Genomic DNA, 16,531 nt, shown 5'->3' on the forward strand with positions numbered 1-16,531 from the left:
ACTTTTCACTTAAATTTTTAAAGACTACTTATTAATGTGTGCTTTGAATTTAAAACCAGTTTCACTTGCCATAAAAAGAAGACTCACATATAATTAAAACAAAAAGTGTATAGTGGTGGAATTTGAGTTGGATAGGGTAGCTTGCTGCAAGCCTTGTGCCTGAGTCCTGCTCTGCTAGGTTAAAGGATGGTGAAGAAGTGTTGAGGACATGCCAGCATCAGTGAGACCTGCTCCTTAAAATAGACTGGTAGGGGTGTCCAACGTGTGACCCCCTGGGGCCACATGCAGCCCAGGATGGCTGTGAATGCAGCCCAATACTTGAAACATTATGAGGGTTTTTGTGATTATGTGTCGCAATGTATTTGATGTGTGGCCCAAAACAATTCTTCTTCCAGGGTGGCCCAGAGACACCAAAAGGTTGGACACCCCTGAATAATAGAGTCTGGAAAGGGGACCAACAAGAAAGCAGTTTTCTCATCTTATTGTTAAATACCGTGTGTGCATATAACTTAAGCATTTCCCACTTTGGATATGCTGCTCTGAGTTTTAGACTTAATAAGTTTGTGGAACTCCGACAGACGCCATCCAGCCATTTCCTTCAAGTACTCAGTACTCTATTCACTAACTATGCTCAAAGACTTTTTGCACACTTTTCCTCATTATTTGCGCACAGCTTTGACCAACTACCACAGACAATATTCGGGATATAAGACTCTCTCCAGTGGGTTACAAAACTTGGGGAGTGAATGGGTGTTTGGATACCACCAAGCCCAAATGTAGACCCTCTCCACTTTCCTGAAAAGAGACTTGGGGTTCCCAGGCGGAGGGCGATTCGCCCAAGGTCACAAGGTGGGAGGTCTAATTTTCGCGTTCCTGCAGGCGGGAGCACACGTTATCTAACCCCCTAGGAAGCAGAGAAAAGGACGCCTAGCTGACGCCGGACCCAAGTCCCACCTGCTTGTTGATTGCAGTTGTCATGGCAGCGGCTCTTGTCCCCGCCTCGCCGTTGTGACGTAAGGAAACCAGCGTTCAATGGGAAAGCAGATCTGCGTCACGCTCCGCCTTTCCCGGCGGGCAACGCCTTCGGCGTCCTGAGAGCAGCGAGAACGGTGCGGGGCGAGCGGGCAGGAGCTCCAGCCTCGGCTGCGGCGAGTTACACCGTTTCCAATCTGTCCGCGTCCGCCGCCGCCGGAGCCGGAGCCAGGATGTTCAGGATGCTGAGCAGCGGTTTTGAGGATGACCCCTTCTTCTCGTGAGTGTCAGGGGCCCGTAGCCCGCGTTCGCGCGGGAATTTAGGGATTTTCGAGGGGAGCTATTTTAAGGGGAAAGCGAGTTTTAGAGGGGGAGAGTTTTTTTCGGAGGGTTCCAGGAGGCAACTTGAGGAAGAGGAGGGCTTGGGGAATGAGAAGAGGAGAAGACTAGGGGTGTATGAGAAGGGAGAGGAGGAATTGGGGGCGCAGTGAAGCAAGAGGGTTTGGGGCCGTGGGGTGAAATGAGAAGGATTTGGGGGCGCGGGATGGGAAAGAACTTGGGGACATGGCAGAGGGGGCGAGAGGGATCGGGGGCGCGTGAGGAGAGGTCCGAGCAGCCCTCCCCTGCCCATTCCCCCCACCCGAGCAGCTCTTCCCTGTCCCCCCAAGCTGCTCTCAAGTTGGCCAGACCTCACGCACCCCACTTTGCTTTCCACCTTCGGAGTGACGCCTTCGCAGCTGCAAGGACTTTGCAGGTGACGGTAACTGCCACCTCGGTGAAACTTCTGGTGAGAATTTTGCATGCGCGCAGGATCCTTTCCACACCTGTTTTAGTTGCCAATGAGGGGTGAGGAATGTCCTTTAGGATTACAGTTCTTTGTAAAGGGAAAAGTTTTTAAAACAGCATTTTGAGTAATATAAGTCTGTATGCCAGCACAATAGAGTTGGAGAACTGTGCTGTCTCTCGCCTCCAAGGGCTTGGAAGTTGCCATGTGCAATGTTTGTTTTCTTTCTTTGCTCTGTTACAAAGCTAGCCTTGTTTGGGAAGGGACTCTGCTTTCTGTCAGAAGTACAAATAGGTCAGCGAAGCAGAGAGAGGGTGCATTTAAGACCGCAGGTAACAAGTGCCAACCCTGTGAACGGTTCCAAATGAAAGAAATAATGGGATGCCTTAGGAAGATAATACTCAGAAGTTAATTACTTGTTTCGTTATGATCTAGATTTCTGGTTTATTTTTAATTCTTGCTTTGGCGATTATATAAAAATAATGGTATAATGACATCTCTTAGGACAGGAATATTTGTGATACTTTTGCCCAAATGTTTTGCCAGTTTGAATTTTGACTAGGTGTCCTAATTTAATTTGATTGCTTAAATTCTCTCTCTAGGCAACTTAGGGATTTTTTTAAGGTTAAAATGTTAACAACTTACTACATAAATTTTTTTAAAGGAAAATACTGGTTTAAATTGTGTCAGTACTATTTTAAAACTAAATAACATCAAGGTAATAATTGAAAGAATAATTAAAAGTAGAATAGATAAAATTGTTAATAAGAAAATTATTAATATTTTATTCTAAAGGTTATTCATTATAATTAAGGTGTATATGGACTCAGGCCAAGTAGTTATGCTGTTTTAGTTCACTTGATTACAGTCTGTTGGGACATTTACAATCAGTGTGTCATTTTAACAGATTTCAAATTTTGTGTTATGATTTGATCTTTTAAAAGCTTCTGAGAGTAAGGACTAAATATATCCATAGATTAGTTGAGCTGTAGGCGTGGTTCTTATGTAATTGTGACAGCAGTACTATGCGTTAAGAAGATTATGATAGACAACTTTTCTGTTTTATGTCCTTGATTATATCAAAAAGAACAATGGCCTTAACTGAACTGTGAATGTATAATTAGTACCTTCTTTAAAATGTCTAGCAAAAGTGTAATTTAAACTCTTGGGCGACTCTTTTTGAGCTAAGGCAATGAACCCAAGAGTCAGGGTCAGAAATAGTAACAGACCACAAATAGTAGGCACGCATCAAAGAACACTCTTCCCCTGGGCTCAGCTTGGGCAGGACCATCAGTTAATAGGCTGTAGGTCTTTCAGTCGTCACTCTCTTTGGCCTTCTTCAAGTGTAGGGAGCTATCTCATAAAAATTTAGGCTACAATTATGTACTTAACTTTATAAAACTGATTCATGGTGAACTAATTTCATTGTTCCACAATTAATGATATAGAGAGTAAACATATTTTGGGGAGGTTAGAGAGAAAAAGAAGGTGAGTTTATAGTTATTTCAAGTGATATCATTTGATGTACCCCTTGTCCCCCAACCTCAAACAAAATGATTTTACATTACTTAAGTCCAGCATAAGGAATTCACCCCATCTCTTATACAAACATTATCTCTATTGCTGACGTTGTGTGTCTGGTCATTGGGCTCCTTAGTGGGTAGTTTAATGTCTGACATGTAGAAAGTATTCAATAAATATTGTGTAATAACAACCTGGTGTCGTTTACTTTCTGTCATCTAGTTAATCTGCTATTTATTGCTGAAAGTGATTATTTGCATTCAACAGATGCCACTGTGGATGTTGGCACTTTGTAATTTGAACACAACCATTTTCTAAATAACCCATCAGTTGAGAATCAAGGATATCAATATAAGTAATACCATATTACTTTACTAATCATTCAAAAGTGAGATGAAAACTATATATACTTCTTAGATGTAACATTAGAATTATTAAATAATTTGAGACTGGTGAAATACTGTGGTCAAATTGTCAAATGCTTAAAATATCTGAGTGAAAAAACAAACTGTGGTTTTGAATTCAAGTATATCCATTTTAATGTTTACCTTCACATAATAACATGTATTAAATGTTTCATCAGAAAATTAAAGAGAAACTTTAAAAGTGATATTTTAAAGTTCATTTTATTATATATTTGGGGCTTTTTATATTGGCATCTTTTTATGTTTCTGAGCTGAAGTTATTTCAGTGAAAATTGACTCACAGCACACCTTTATATATACCTTGTAAATAAATAATACTTGTAATTTGGTTAAAAAATACACAGGCTAAAAAAAAAAGCCCTGGTACTTCCTGGCATGCAATTTTTACTCAAGAATACTACTTTCCCCTCCCGTTAGAAGTAAAAGTACTTATGTATGGGCAGGAAAATTAATTTGAGGTTAAAGTGATTTTGGTATCTATGGTAAACCCTAAAAAAGTTGATTATTTACTGTAAAAGTTTACATATATCTAGTACAATCTATAAATTTCTACTTTGTACAGGAACATGAGTCTCCTGAGCTGCAGACATAGAATTCTGATTGTACACGTCTACAAAGAATACCTACGTTACCACTCACACGCTATTAGACGTTAAAGGCTCAGAAGCAGGTTTACATATCAATCAGCCTTATTTTTAATCATAAATCATTATGTATCTTGGTCAAAGAACTGCATATATTCATAGGAGGTTGCTTTTTCCATCTCCTTGGTCTCCACAGAAGCTAAAACTTGTTTCTCTAATCTCTATTTAATTTTTTAAAATTTTTACTTACTTTGCACTTTGGAGGTAATTGAGGACACTTCTTTGGTGTAGTCATTGACTGAGTTGAAAGTAACTGTATTCCATGTACAGGGAAGGTATTGACTGATATTTTCTTGATTGAGAATATTGTCATAGCAGGAAATAAGACAAAATTACTCTATTAGATAAGTTTTTGTGAATAATGTTTGAGGTTACTTACATGTTTGTTTTCAGACATACACATAGTTTGAGGTAGAATCTCCATAAAGATGATTTAGTTTGGTGCTAATTAGTATTCTAATTATAATCACTTAATAAAGGTAGCTTGAGAGTACTCAGCTAAGATTTAAAGTTTTGATTTTCAGGATCCCTTTTATGCTAAGACTCCTAACAGCTACTGTGAGTTTTAGCACTTAAAAATTTGTTCTCCGAAATATTTTTATATAGATATTTCTTATAAATGAACTTTGCCTATTTCAGAATGTCACATATGATAGAATGAAGCACTATAAACCTTGAACTGAAAGAATTTCTAAGGTAGATTTGATTTGGGGCAGTTTTTGGGTAATTAAGGAGCCCAATATACTGATGACATAGTTGCTGGGCCAAGGAATGCCATTGGATAGGATCTGATCATATCATAATGCTTGGTTATATCCATAACCGTTGTAAATATCCATACAAAGGTAGGGGATACTTGCAGGATGGGAGGGGGGCCATAGTTGTTGCTGCAGCTCACTTAGTATCAAAGGTTTATGCTGGACCACCATTTCAAACTGCGTTTCTAATCACTGGGAGACTAGAATTGCCTATAGCAATGTAATTCATTCTTCGAGTTTTCCTTAGGTTTCTACCATATGCTCAGCCCTCTGGATTCTAACATATATTTGTAGGAGTTATGGCCCGTGCCCTCAAGTTTTCTTAGGAATCTTATATGTGTTATTTCTAGCTTCAAAACTTGGATCACCAGAGGCATTTCCTTTATGGACCCATACACCTCACTGAAACTAGAGAGCATTTCATTAGGATCCAGAGAACCTTAATCTGCTGCCTAAGCTTTTGCTACACTAGGGATAGTGAGTGGAAGGAAGGGGTTTTCCCTGGTGAATGGGACTGCCATGTCAATCTGAGACCCTTATGTAATAAGTAACATGATGGCTTTTACTTAGGAGCATAAACATCTATATTCTTGTACAGGCCAAGTGAAATTGTAAGCTGCCCCCACCAAATATATCTGTGCATGTGGATACATACATATGTATATATATGTATTTGAGTCTTAAAAATGGGACTTATTCTGAAGTGAAACTATACCAGCCCTTAAAAAATTTTTATGTTGAAATTCGTAAGAGACCCAGAATCAATTTAGGAGCTAAAATTTTTTGTGGGGGGAGGGAACAATAATTAATTTTTCCTAGCTTGTCATGGGTTAATAATATGGAGTAGAAAAACTATTTTTAGTATCAAATGTCATTATGTTTGGCTATGGTTTGTGTCAGTGGTCTTGCAAAAAGTAGTGTGGCCATCATAATAGAATAAGTAAATTTTTCTTGAAAGAATGAAACACTAATTTACAAAAGAGAACAATATGAATAGATAGAAACATAAAATGATTAACTTCTCACCTGATAAACTCTGTATTAGGTTAAATTAAAAACATATTAAAACAACTGTTTACTACCACAAGAGATTTTTGGCTTTGATAAAAAAGAATTCAGGCTAGAATAAGAGGAATTGTCAAGTCTTTTCTCTAAGCCATTGCTGTTCTAGGTAGACAGAAGTTGAAGTTACTTAAGGGTCCATCCAGCCAGATTTCTTCCTGAATGGCTCAGACAGGTGCAAAAGCCAGGCTGTAAGCTCACTTTTATATTAATGCTTTTTCCAACAGGCAGCCTTTTGTTCATGTCACTCAAAAAATAAAGAATTTTTTTTAGCATTTGCCCTACGTTTAAATACACCTACTCCTGTTCAAATAAAGAGAAACCTGGGCAACATTTTAAATTAGCCACGTTTAGTTGTAGGATTTCTGGCCCAACTGTAATGCAATTGGAAAAATAAATCTCACTAAATTTTATGTTTCTATAGGAAAATAATAGCTATCTATACTCATTTATTCATAGTACAAAACCTAGTATTCCCTGAAGTATCTTTCTTCATTGCAGTTGAATCTCATCCATATATCTATAGGGAAAAGTAACTGCATATTAATAAGAATGAACATTTCAATATTTTAATCTCCATCCTTGTATCCATGCTCTAAGCTCTAAATATCCAGTGATTATAGAGCTTTAAGCAAAAGGACTTTCTTTTGAATGGTTCATTTTAAAATATCAGATGGGGCCCTGGCCCCATCGCTGAGCTGGTTAGCATGTCCTGCCAGCACACCAAGGTTGCAGGTTTGCTCCCCAGTCAGGGCACATACAAGAAGCAATGACTGCATCAAGAAATGGAACAACAAATAGATGTTTCTCTCCGCCCCCCCCATCTCTCTCTCTCTTTCTCCCTCCTTCCCTTCCTCTTTTTTTGCTCTAAGATCAGTAAATAAAAACTTAAAATATCTCAGGTGGTTATGATTTCCTTTAATTCTCCATAGTTCTATTTCTTGTTTATTCTTTAAAGATATCTCTATGATAAAAATTTTAAAGATATACTACAAAAGTATAACTATATCAATACTATGTATTAAATATCCAGAATTTCAAAATCTACACCTGCTGATCCATCTCTATAACTGCTATCTCCAAAGTATTTTAAAAGCAAATTCCAGACTTTTTTTCATCTCACCCATATGTCCCTGTGTATTTCCAAATACATCTATCTGTGAAAAATATGGTCATCTTCTTACATAACCACAACACTAAATCACATCAAACAAAATTAACAAGAATCCAATTGCATGGTATCATCTGACATTATCATTGAGATATGAAATACTTTGGAATAATCTAGTTTTAGAGGTAAGAATTAGAAACTGTTTCTTAGACAACTCAGTTAGGGTCTTAGAACTACTTGAAACTTTTTTTTAATGTAAAAGGTAGGGAGATACACCAAATTCTGATTCCTTAATTTTAAAGTAACTTTTGATCTTCAGAACGTGACTTAGAAAAACACAAAACAACTTCCTGTTTTCTAGAAGTGCCCTAAAATGTAAGCTGCTCGTTATGCACCACTGATCCATTTAATTTTTAAAGTGTATCATTTTCCCATAATGCAAGTTACCTGTGATTCAGCTGCAAGAGTGATTCTTACATTTTTTAACAGGTAGAAGATCTAGGAATGGTAGTCTGTTAAATTTTTGGTGCCCGACACTCCTATCAATAATACAAAAATCCAAAACCAAAAATCCCACAAGAATTCATGGAAAATGAACCTATTTATATTTTTATGCATTGCATGTATAATATCTATACTTGTTTCTTCCTTAATATGTTAGAGTATGTTTCTCATTGAAAAGGATATAAAATATAATGTCTAAATAAACCAAATGCTCTTGTGTCTTTATTTCCTAACTGAATTTAATACAACTATGTTTCTCCAGTTAATACCCAACATTCAACTGAAGAGTCCCTTCATTCTGACCCAGTTACTAATTCAGTTAAGAATGATTTAATTTCTGCACTCCTGTTGAAATTTGTCTGTCCCCTTGCACAGAGAGCACCCTTAATCTGCAGTCACTGGCGAACTCTTTCGTTCGATGGCTCTGCCTAAAATCTTCCAGTGAGCAGGAAGGAGGCTGGAGAGTGTCAGAGCAGTGTCCCCACATGGGTCACTATAAAAGAGACAAAAGGGCTGTGGCAGGAGCACAAATGGAGGAGCGAGAGTCCTGACGTGTTAAAAAATTTTAAATGTGGACTATCAACCACATAGTGGTCCTAAGGCAGAGGTGATTGGACATTGTCATCCCGTCAAGCATGCAAAGCTCCTGCTAGTTATTTCAATGTTTCATAACTACGTTTCTTTTTCTACTTAACAGTTTCCTTTAAAACAGCTGGTGTAGCACAAGAATAAAGAGATCTGTAGAACAAGAGAGTCAGGAGACACTCATACAACTTCCTTATTAGAGTTATTTAGAGAATGCTCATCTTTTTATTTATTGTTTTGTCTTAATACTTTGTAATATCTTCAGATGTACCTAGGAAATGACACAGCTTTCAGAGTAAAAGCCTAGATTATGATTGCTGAACTGTTAACTCCTTGTTCTTTATTTTTAGTAAAACTTCGCTGCCGAGATACTACGTTTCTGAACTGCAAAGCAGCAATCTAATTTAGTTGACCTCAGTAGTTTTGAAAAAATCTTTTACATAACTTCACACGATTTATGATAAAATCAACTTAATCATTTAAAGCATTCTACAAAACAAATTTCTCCATTCAATTTTCAGTAATTATGTTAAAGTTTACTTAAGGCAATAAGGCCTCAGAACAACTTAGTGTTTTTAGAGTACAGTATCTACCTTAGCATATTTTAACTAATGCCTAATTAGTAACAGCTGGGAAATACGAAATTTATCAAAACAAAACTTAGTAGCATCTTATCGTGAACACTGAAATTTGACAAGCCAACATATGTTACAGTTTTCACTGAATGAGATAAATAGGCATAATTTTTAATAGCATTTTAGTGAGAGTTGCCACAAAATAATCTTTGTTACTATTATAAAAGAAAAACTTTTTACAGGCTGGACTGAACATATACATTTGATTTGGAATTACAGGAGTTTTTTTCCATTTTAACTTTCCATATTTATACATGCACTATTAAGACTTTAAAAAATGAGATGCAGACTTCTGACCAAGATGGAGGCGTACATAGACATGCTTTGCCTCCTCACACAGCCATAAGAAGGATCACAACCAACTTCAAAACATAAAACAACCAGAACTGCCAGAGAATCAAACTGTATGGAAATCCAACAACCAAGAATTTAAAGAAGAAATATTTATCCAGATGGGTAGGAGGAGCAGAGATGGGGGGCTGGGGAAAGGACCTGGTGTGGTGGTGGCCAGGCAGCAGTGTCCAGTGGAATGGGCAGTCTTAAATTCACGTGTGGCAGATAAAAACCGGGAGGGACACCTGGGGAGTGAGCAATCCCAGCCCCAGGCCAGACTGCACAGCCCAGGATTCCAGCACCAGGAAATGAAGCCTCATAACTTCTGGCTATAAAAAAAAAAAACCAGTAGGTGTTGGGCTAGGGGAAGAAACCTCCAGTCTCTCAGGAGAGTTCATTCAAAGGGCTCCCACCGTCCTGGAACCTATGCAAACCCACCCACTCCGGGAACCACCACCAGGCAAGCAGCAAGTGGGGCACCAACCACATACAGGGAGTGGGTAAAGTGACTGGAAACAGGACAAGTTCCAATAAGAAGCATTGTTCCCTCTCCAGCCCCTGCTGCACATATAGCACCATGAAGTGGCAAAGCCATACCCTGGCTGATACCTAAGGTTCCACTTCTTACAAAGTAATAGGTGTGCCAAGACAAGAAGTCCAAGCAGTTCTACCTAGTACACAGAAACAAACAGGGAGGCTGCCAAATTGAGGAGACAGAAATATGGCCCAATTAAAAGAACAGATCAAAACGCCAGAAAAAGAACTAAGTGAAATGGAGATAGCCAACCTGTCAGATGCAAGAGTTCAAAACATCAGTGATAATGATGCTCAGAGAACTCATTGAGTACAGCAAATGAATAAGGGAAGAAATGAAGGCTACAATATGTGAAATAAGAAAAATCCACAGGGAACCAACAGTGAAGGGAAGGAAGCCAGGGTTCAAACCAATGATTTGTAGCATAAGAAATAAACAGTCAACCAATATAGAATGAAGAAATAAGGATTCAAAAAATGAGAAAAAAGAAGACTTTGGGACATCTCAAAAAGTGTCAACATCCAAATTATAGGGATACCAGAAGGAGAAGAGGAAGAGCAAGAAGTTGAGAACTTATTTGAAAAAAATAATGAAAGAAAACTTCCCTAATTGGGTGAAGGAAATAGACATACAAGTCCAGGAAGCACAGAGAGTCCCAAGCAAGTTGGACCCAAAGAGGACCACACCAAGACACATCATAATTAAAATGCCAGAGGTAAAGGAGAAAGAGAAAATCTTAAAAGCAGCAAGAGAAAAGCAGAGCATTACCTACAAAGGAGTTCCCATTAGACTATCAGCTAATTTCTCAAAAGAAACTTTGCAGGCAAGAAGGGACTGGCATGAAGTATTCAAAGTGATGAAAAGCAAGGACCTACATCCAAGATTACTCTATCCAGCAAAGCTATCATTTAGAATAGAAGGGCAGATAAAGTGCTTCCCAAAGTAAAACTAAAAGAGTTCATCATCACCAAGCCCTTATTATATGAAATGTTACAGACTTATTTAAGAAAAAGAAGATCAAAACTATGAACGGTAAAATGACAACAAATTTACAACTATCAACAACTGAATCTAAAAAAAACAAAAATTAAGCGAACAACTAGAACAGGAACAGAATCATAGATATGGAGATCACATGGATGGTTATCAGCGGGGAGGAGGAAGGGGGAGAATTGGGGGGAAAAGGTACAGGAATTAAGAAGCATAATTGGTGGGTACAAAATAGATGGGGATGCTAAGAATAATGTAGGAAACAGAGAAGCCAGCAAACTTATATGCACGACCCATGAACATGAGTTAAGGGCTGGTGTTGCCAGAAGGAAGTGGAGTACTGGGCAGAAGGGGCAAAGGGGAAAAATATGGGACAACTGTAATAGCATAATCAATAAAATATATTTTAAAAATGAAAAAAGTTATTTAAAATTCAGTACCATCCAAAATCTGGCAATTAATACCTTATTTTATGAAGTACCAAGGTGCTTTACATTTTCAAAAGTGTATCTTTGGAATATGTAATAAAAAAACTCAAAAGGTACAGAAGACTACATGGTTAAGAGACTCCCTCCTCACACTAATGTAAATATATACGTAATACCACCAAACTGTACATTTAAAAATGTTTAAGTTGGGGGAAAAGCTCTTTGAGCTGTACACATTATCTGTGCACTTCTCTGTATGTGCTATACTTGAACAAAATAAGGTTAAAAAAAAGGGACTTCCACCTTTGGCCCTCAACTACCTATAACTCTCCCAGAATACAGCCACTCTGATCAGATTGCTGCATAGCCTCCTGGGATTTTTTTTCTGTACATTTATAAGCATTTATACATTAATTTTTGTTCATTTGTTTGCAACTGTATATTACAAACCTTCTTTAAAAATGTTATTTATTGAATTTATTAGTTAATAAAGTTACATAAATTTCTGGTGTACAATTCCATAACACGTCATTAGTATATTGTATCGTGTGTTTACTACCCCAAGTCAAATGTCCTTCCATTACCATTTATCCCCTGCCTTTCCCTTCCTCTCCCTCCCCCATCCCCCTTTCCCTCTATGAGCTTTTTGTGTCTATGAGTTTTTTTCCCCTTAATCCCTTCACCTTTTCCACCTAGCAGTCCTTGTGATGGAGATGGAGATACAAAGAGGAAAAGCTGTCTAGGGAAAAAGGCAGTGTTAGAAATGTTAGGTTTAAAGACTTATTCGGATAGAAATAGGCAAATGTTCAATAATCAGTCTATTGTTATTTGTATGTATACTCTGAATACTTTAGCAAGTATTACGACTTTCTGGCCAAAAGGAAGCTGAAAATCGGTGGCCCTCCAAAAGTCAGGGCTCCGTTTCCACTGCCTGGCACAGTGTCCTTTACATCGCTATTCAGTGAGTATTTGTTAAATAAATGGATACCGTTGGCATCAGAACAAGCAGAAATTGAAGCAAAGGTTCCAGATAAAATGGTTGAGGAGAGTAGATTAGTGTTTATTCATTAGTGTTTACTCTTGAAACGTCTGCATTAGGTTTACTTAAAATGCTTATTAAAATCCTGACTACGGGTTTATGCTCCAAATAGGCTGAACCAAAAATCCCCGGGTGTCTGCTGCAGGAATCTGCATTTTATTAAGTACCTCTAGTGATTGTTAAGCATGTTCAAATTAAAGGAAATAGTCCACAGAGAAAGTATGTTTTTGGTGGGCAGTGCTTTTCAACATTCTAAGGTCATTCACAATTAAAAAACATTTGTAAAGCACATTGGAGTACCAGAAGGGGTGACTGAGAGAGGCGGGAAATGACCGTGGGCCCCTGCAGGCAGGTCCAGGCTTGCTCGTCCGCCCAAGGCTAAGGGTACCCAGATTTTGATTTTGAAACAGCGGTAATGTGTCTGTGGCACCAGGAAGCGGTGCCGAGGACAAGAAGGAAACTGAACTATCCAAGGAGATTTTAGAGGAGACATGTATAAAACAAGGCTCAGAATAGTATATTGTTCCTCAGATTAGAAATGCTGCAGAGAATTCAAGGATTAGGAATGAAACTTTGGGTTTCAGTAATTGGAAAGTTAGGGTGATTTGGGGAGTTTTAATTCAGAGGTGAGAGGAAGGAAAAAGGACTTGTAAAGAAATAAAGTGAATGAAAGGACACAAGTATAAATGACAGACTATTCTCAGTGATAAAGGAGAGGAGATGGTATCAGGAAAGGGATGTATACTAGAAGCTTCTTTGCTACATTAGGAACAGAAAATTATTTTTTTTTGTTATGGAGTTCATAAATTCTTATTTTTAACTTTGCAATCATTTACTGGCTTCATAATACCTCAAAAGCTCCCTTGAATTGTAACAGGAAATAACAGTTACAAATCAGGCCATTAGTGCAGAGAGTATGCTGCCATTGGGGTGGATACTTCTTCAGGAACTGATGCTTCCAAAATCCCTGTTGGCTTATCCTAACTCAGGTTTATGTTCTTTATCACTGTCTTAATCATCCTCCATAGAAATCTCATTCAGCGTACTAGTGCCAGGTTAATCACAGGCTGTATTGCATAGCATTTCAATCTTCCAAGACTATTTTATGTAGACAGGCAGGAACCGTTGGAATTCTCTTACATAATGTGATTTTAGGAATATATCCATCATAGGCAGACTAATGGACCCTCTAAAGATGTCCATGTCCTAATCCTTAGAACCATTTAATACATTATTTTACGTGGCAAGGGGGAATTAAAGTTACAGATGGAATTGAGGTTGTTAATCAGCTAACCTTAATACAGGATAGTAACCTGGATTATTTAGGTGGGCTCCATTTACAAGGAAGGTCCTTTAAATATTAAAGACTCAGAGATTTGAAGACGCTATGCTGCTGGCTTTGAAAGTGGAGAAAGGGACTGCAAGCCGAGGAACACAGGCATTTTCTAGGAACTGTGAAGGGCAAGGACACAGTCTGTCCCCTGCTACAAGGAACAGGGCCCTGCCAGCACCTTGACTCTAGCCCAGAAATACCCATTCTGGGCTTCTGACCTCCAGAGCTGTAAGAAAATAATTTGTGTTGTTTTAGGTTACTAAATTTGTGGTAATTTTTCACAGAAGCAGTAGTAAACTACAATGTCCAAGTTTTTTAACCTTAATTTTAAAACGTAAGTCTCACTTCTCTGTCAGACTCTAAATTCCTCCAGACCTGTAATCAGCCTCTGTGCTTAACACACAGTATGCATTAAAATGTCTATTTAATTTTCCTGTATATCAGGTCGTCTCTCCATCATTTGGGGGAGAGCCCTTTACCATTCTTAAATAGAGTTTCCACTCAGCTGCATACATGCTACAAGAGAGAAGCACCTCCATCGAGAACAGTGCCTGCACTTCTGAGCTTCTTCCTTAGGGACTCTTGATCAGGAGGGTGGATGTGCTCCTTTACACCAGGGCTGGTTCTTCTCTGGCCCAGGTGTTTTAACACACGAAACCCGTGTGTCCCGGTCCACAGTTCCATGGGCTTCTCGTACCTCACTTCCAGCTGCTCTAGAGTGAGACTCAGTCTGTCTGACAGCCCCACCCTCAAATAAGGTTTGTTTTATGCCTTAGAATCTTATATTTTAATTCATTTGATCCCAAATATAGCCTAAAATTTTGTGAAAAATCTGTAGAACATTTTCTTAAGATGCAGAAACAGACCTACTGGTAAACTACTTATTTTTATAGATTTGTGTTTATTTCTCTTCCAGTCTAAGTGTTCTCAAAATAGAACACTTAGAATGAAGGGAGTTTTAAATGTGCTATGCACTGCTCTTTGGGATATAACATGTGTTAGTGATCTATTGCTGCTTAACCTAGCTTAAAACAAATACTTATGTCATAATTCCTGTCAGTTAGGAATTCAGAAGCAGCTTACCTGGGTGGTTCTGACTTACAGTTACTTAGGAAGCTGCAAACAAAGCGTGAGTCAAGCCTGTGACATCTCAAGGCTTGACTGATGTAGAATGCATGTCCAAGTTCTTTCACATGGCTGCTGGCTGGTCTCAACTCTCTGCTTCTAAGCTCATTTGTGTGGGCCTCTCCACAGGGCTGCCCCACAAGAGACAGCTGCTTCTCCAAGAGTAAGCCATCCCACTAAGAGAACACCCAAGCAGAAGCCACAGTCTTTTTAAAAACCTAACTTTGGAAGCACACCCCATCACTTCTGTTGTATTCTGTTAGAAGGAAGCCAATAAGTCCAGCCCGTGCTTGAGGGAAGGAGACGATGTGAGGGCATGAACACTAGTGAGGGGAGAGCATCAGGGGTCATTTTAGAAGCTGTCTACCACACATATATATGGTAGGTTCATTAGTCTGGCAGACTAAATAATCAAGTTTATAATATTCCTAACTGAAATTAAGTTGAATTATATCAGAACATTTTATAAAAGTAAATACTGCAGTCCCATATTAGAAGATATAAAATAAAAATGGAAACTTTTTAACTTTTCAGATGGGAAATCCAAGAAGGTACAATAGAATAATCAACATAAATTACTCTTTTATCTTACTCCCCTTAGATTGTCTACTTTTACCTTCCTCTTACAATTCTTTCCTTTTTAAGCTCTACTTATTCTTCATATTCTAAAAATAATCAAATACAACTTATAAAGATATGTAAAATGTTATGAGAACTGGAATTAGTTCCCCACCTGGCACTGTACATAGATTTTACAATATTATTGATGATATTCCTAATGCTGTACTTTACATCACTGTCACTGTTTGTAACCACCAATTTGTACTTCTTAATTCCTTCCCATTTTCCACCCAACCTCCAAATCCCCTATTAATGGTCAGTCTGTTCTATCTATGAATCTGTTTCTCTTTTGTTTCAAATCTCAGGGGGAAGTATGTGACTGTGTAACCACTATACTGTACACCTGAAACTAAAACAAAATAATATTGAATGGGAACTTTAATTGAAAAAATATAAAAAAGGATTTGGGATTAGAGAAACAAAGGTGAAAGAAAAGACATATAGAAAACTAAGTTAGGGATAACTACTGCACAAGGTCATAGTCTGGTGAACACAAAAAAAACGAACAAAAATTCATGGCTATATGGCTGAATAAGTTGATGTTAAGAAACCAATCCAGTTAAAAAATGGGCAAAGGACCTGAACAGACACTTCTCCCATGAAGACATACAGAGGGCCCAGAGACACATGAAAGGATGCTCAACACAATGAGATACCACTTCACACCAGTCAGAATGGCCATCATAACCAAATCAACAAAGAACAAGTGCTGGCGAGATGGTGGAGAAAACGGAACCCTAGTGCACTGTTGGTAGGAATGCAGACTGGTGCAGTCACTGTAGAAAACACTATGGAATTTCCTCAGAAAACTAAAAGTGGAACTGCCCTTTGACCGAGCAACTCCACTGCTGCAATTATACCCTAAGAATCCGGGAACACCAATCCAAAAGAACCTATGCACCCTACTGTTCATAGCAGCACAATTTACAATAGCCAAGTGCTGGAAGCAACCTGAGTGCCCATCAGTAAGTGACTGGATCAAAAAACTATGGTACATTTACACAGTGGAATACTATGCAGCAGAAAGAAAGAAGGAGCTCCTACCCTTCATGACAACATGGATGGAACTGGAGAGCGTTATGCTAAGTGAAAGAAGCCAGGTGGTGGAAAACAAATACCTTATGAT

At 38.3% G+C, this 16,531-nt stretch overlaps 1 protein-coding gene across 3 annotated transcripts in view; it reads left to right on the forward strand.

Annotated features, from left to right (window-relative positions):
• The first annotated feature begins 1,080 nt into the window (after window positions 1-1,080).
• Window positions 1,081-16,531, forward strand: part of MLF1 (myeloid leukemia factor 1) — a 32,990-nt gene continuing 17,539 nt past the window's right edge. For all 3 annotated transcript variants that reach the window (XM_045851370.1, XM_045851371.1, XM_045851372.1), the window contains exon 1: window positions 1,081-1,252. In XM_045851370.1, coding sequence (XP_045707326.1) covers window positions 1,206-1,252 — 47 coding nt within the window. In that variant the 5' untranslated portion in view covers window positions 1,081-1,205. The remainder of the gene's footprint in view (window positions 1,253-16,531) is intronic.

This window comes from Phyllostomus hastatus, unplaced genomic scaffold, assembly GCF_019186645.2.
Source record: "Phyllostomus hastatus isolate PE091 unplaced genomic scaffold, TTU_PhHast_1.1 phas_contig_86, whole genome shotgun sequence".
In the NCBI taxonomy this organism is placed as follows: domain Eukaryota; kingdom Metazoa; phylum Chordata; class Mammalia; order Chiroptera; family Phyllostomidae; genus Phyllostomus; species Phyllostomus hastatus.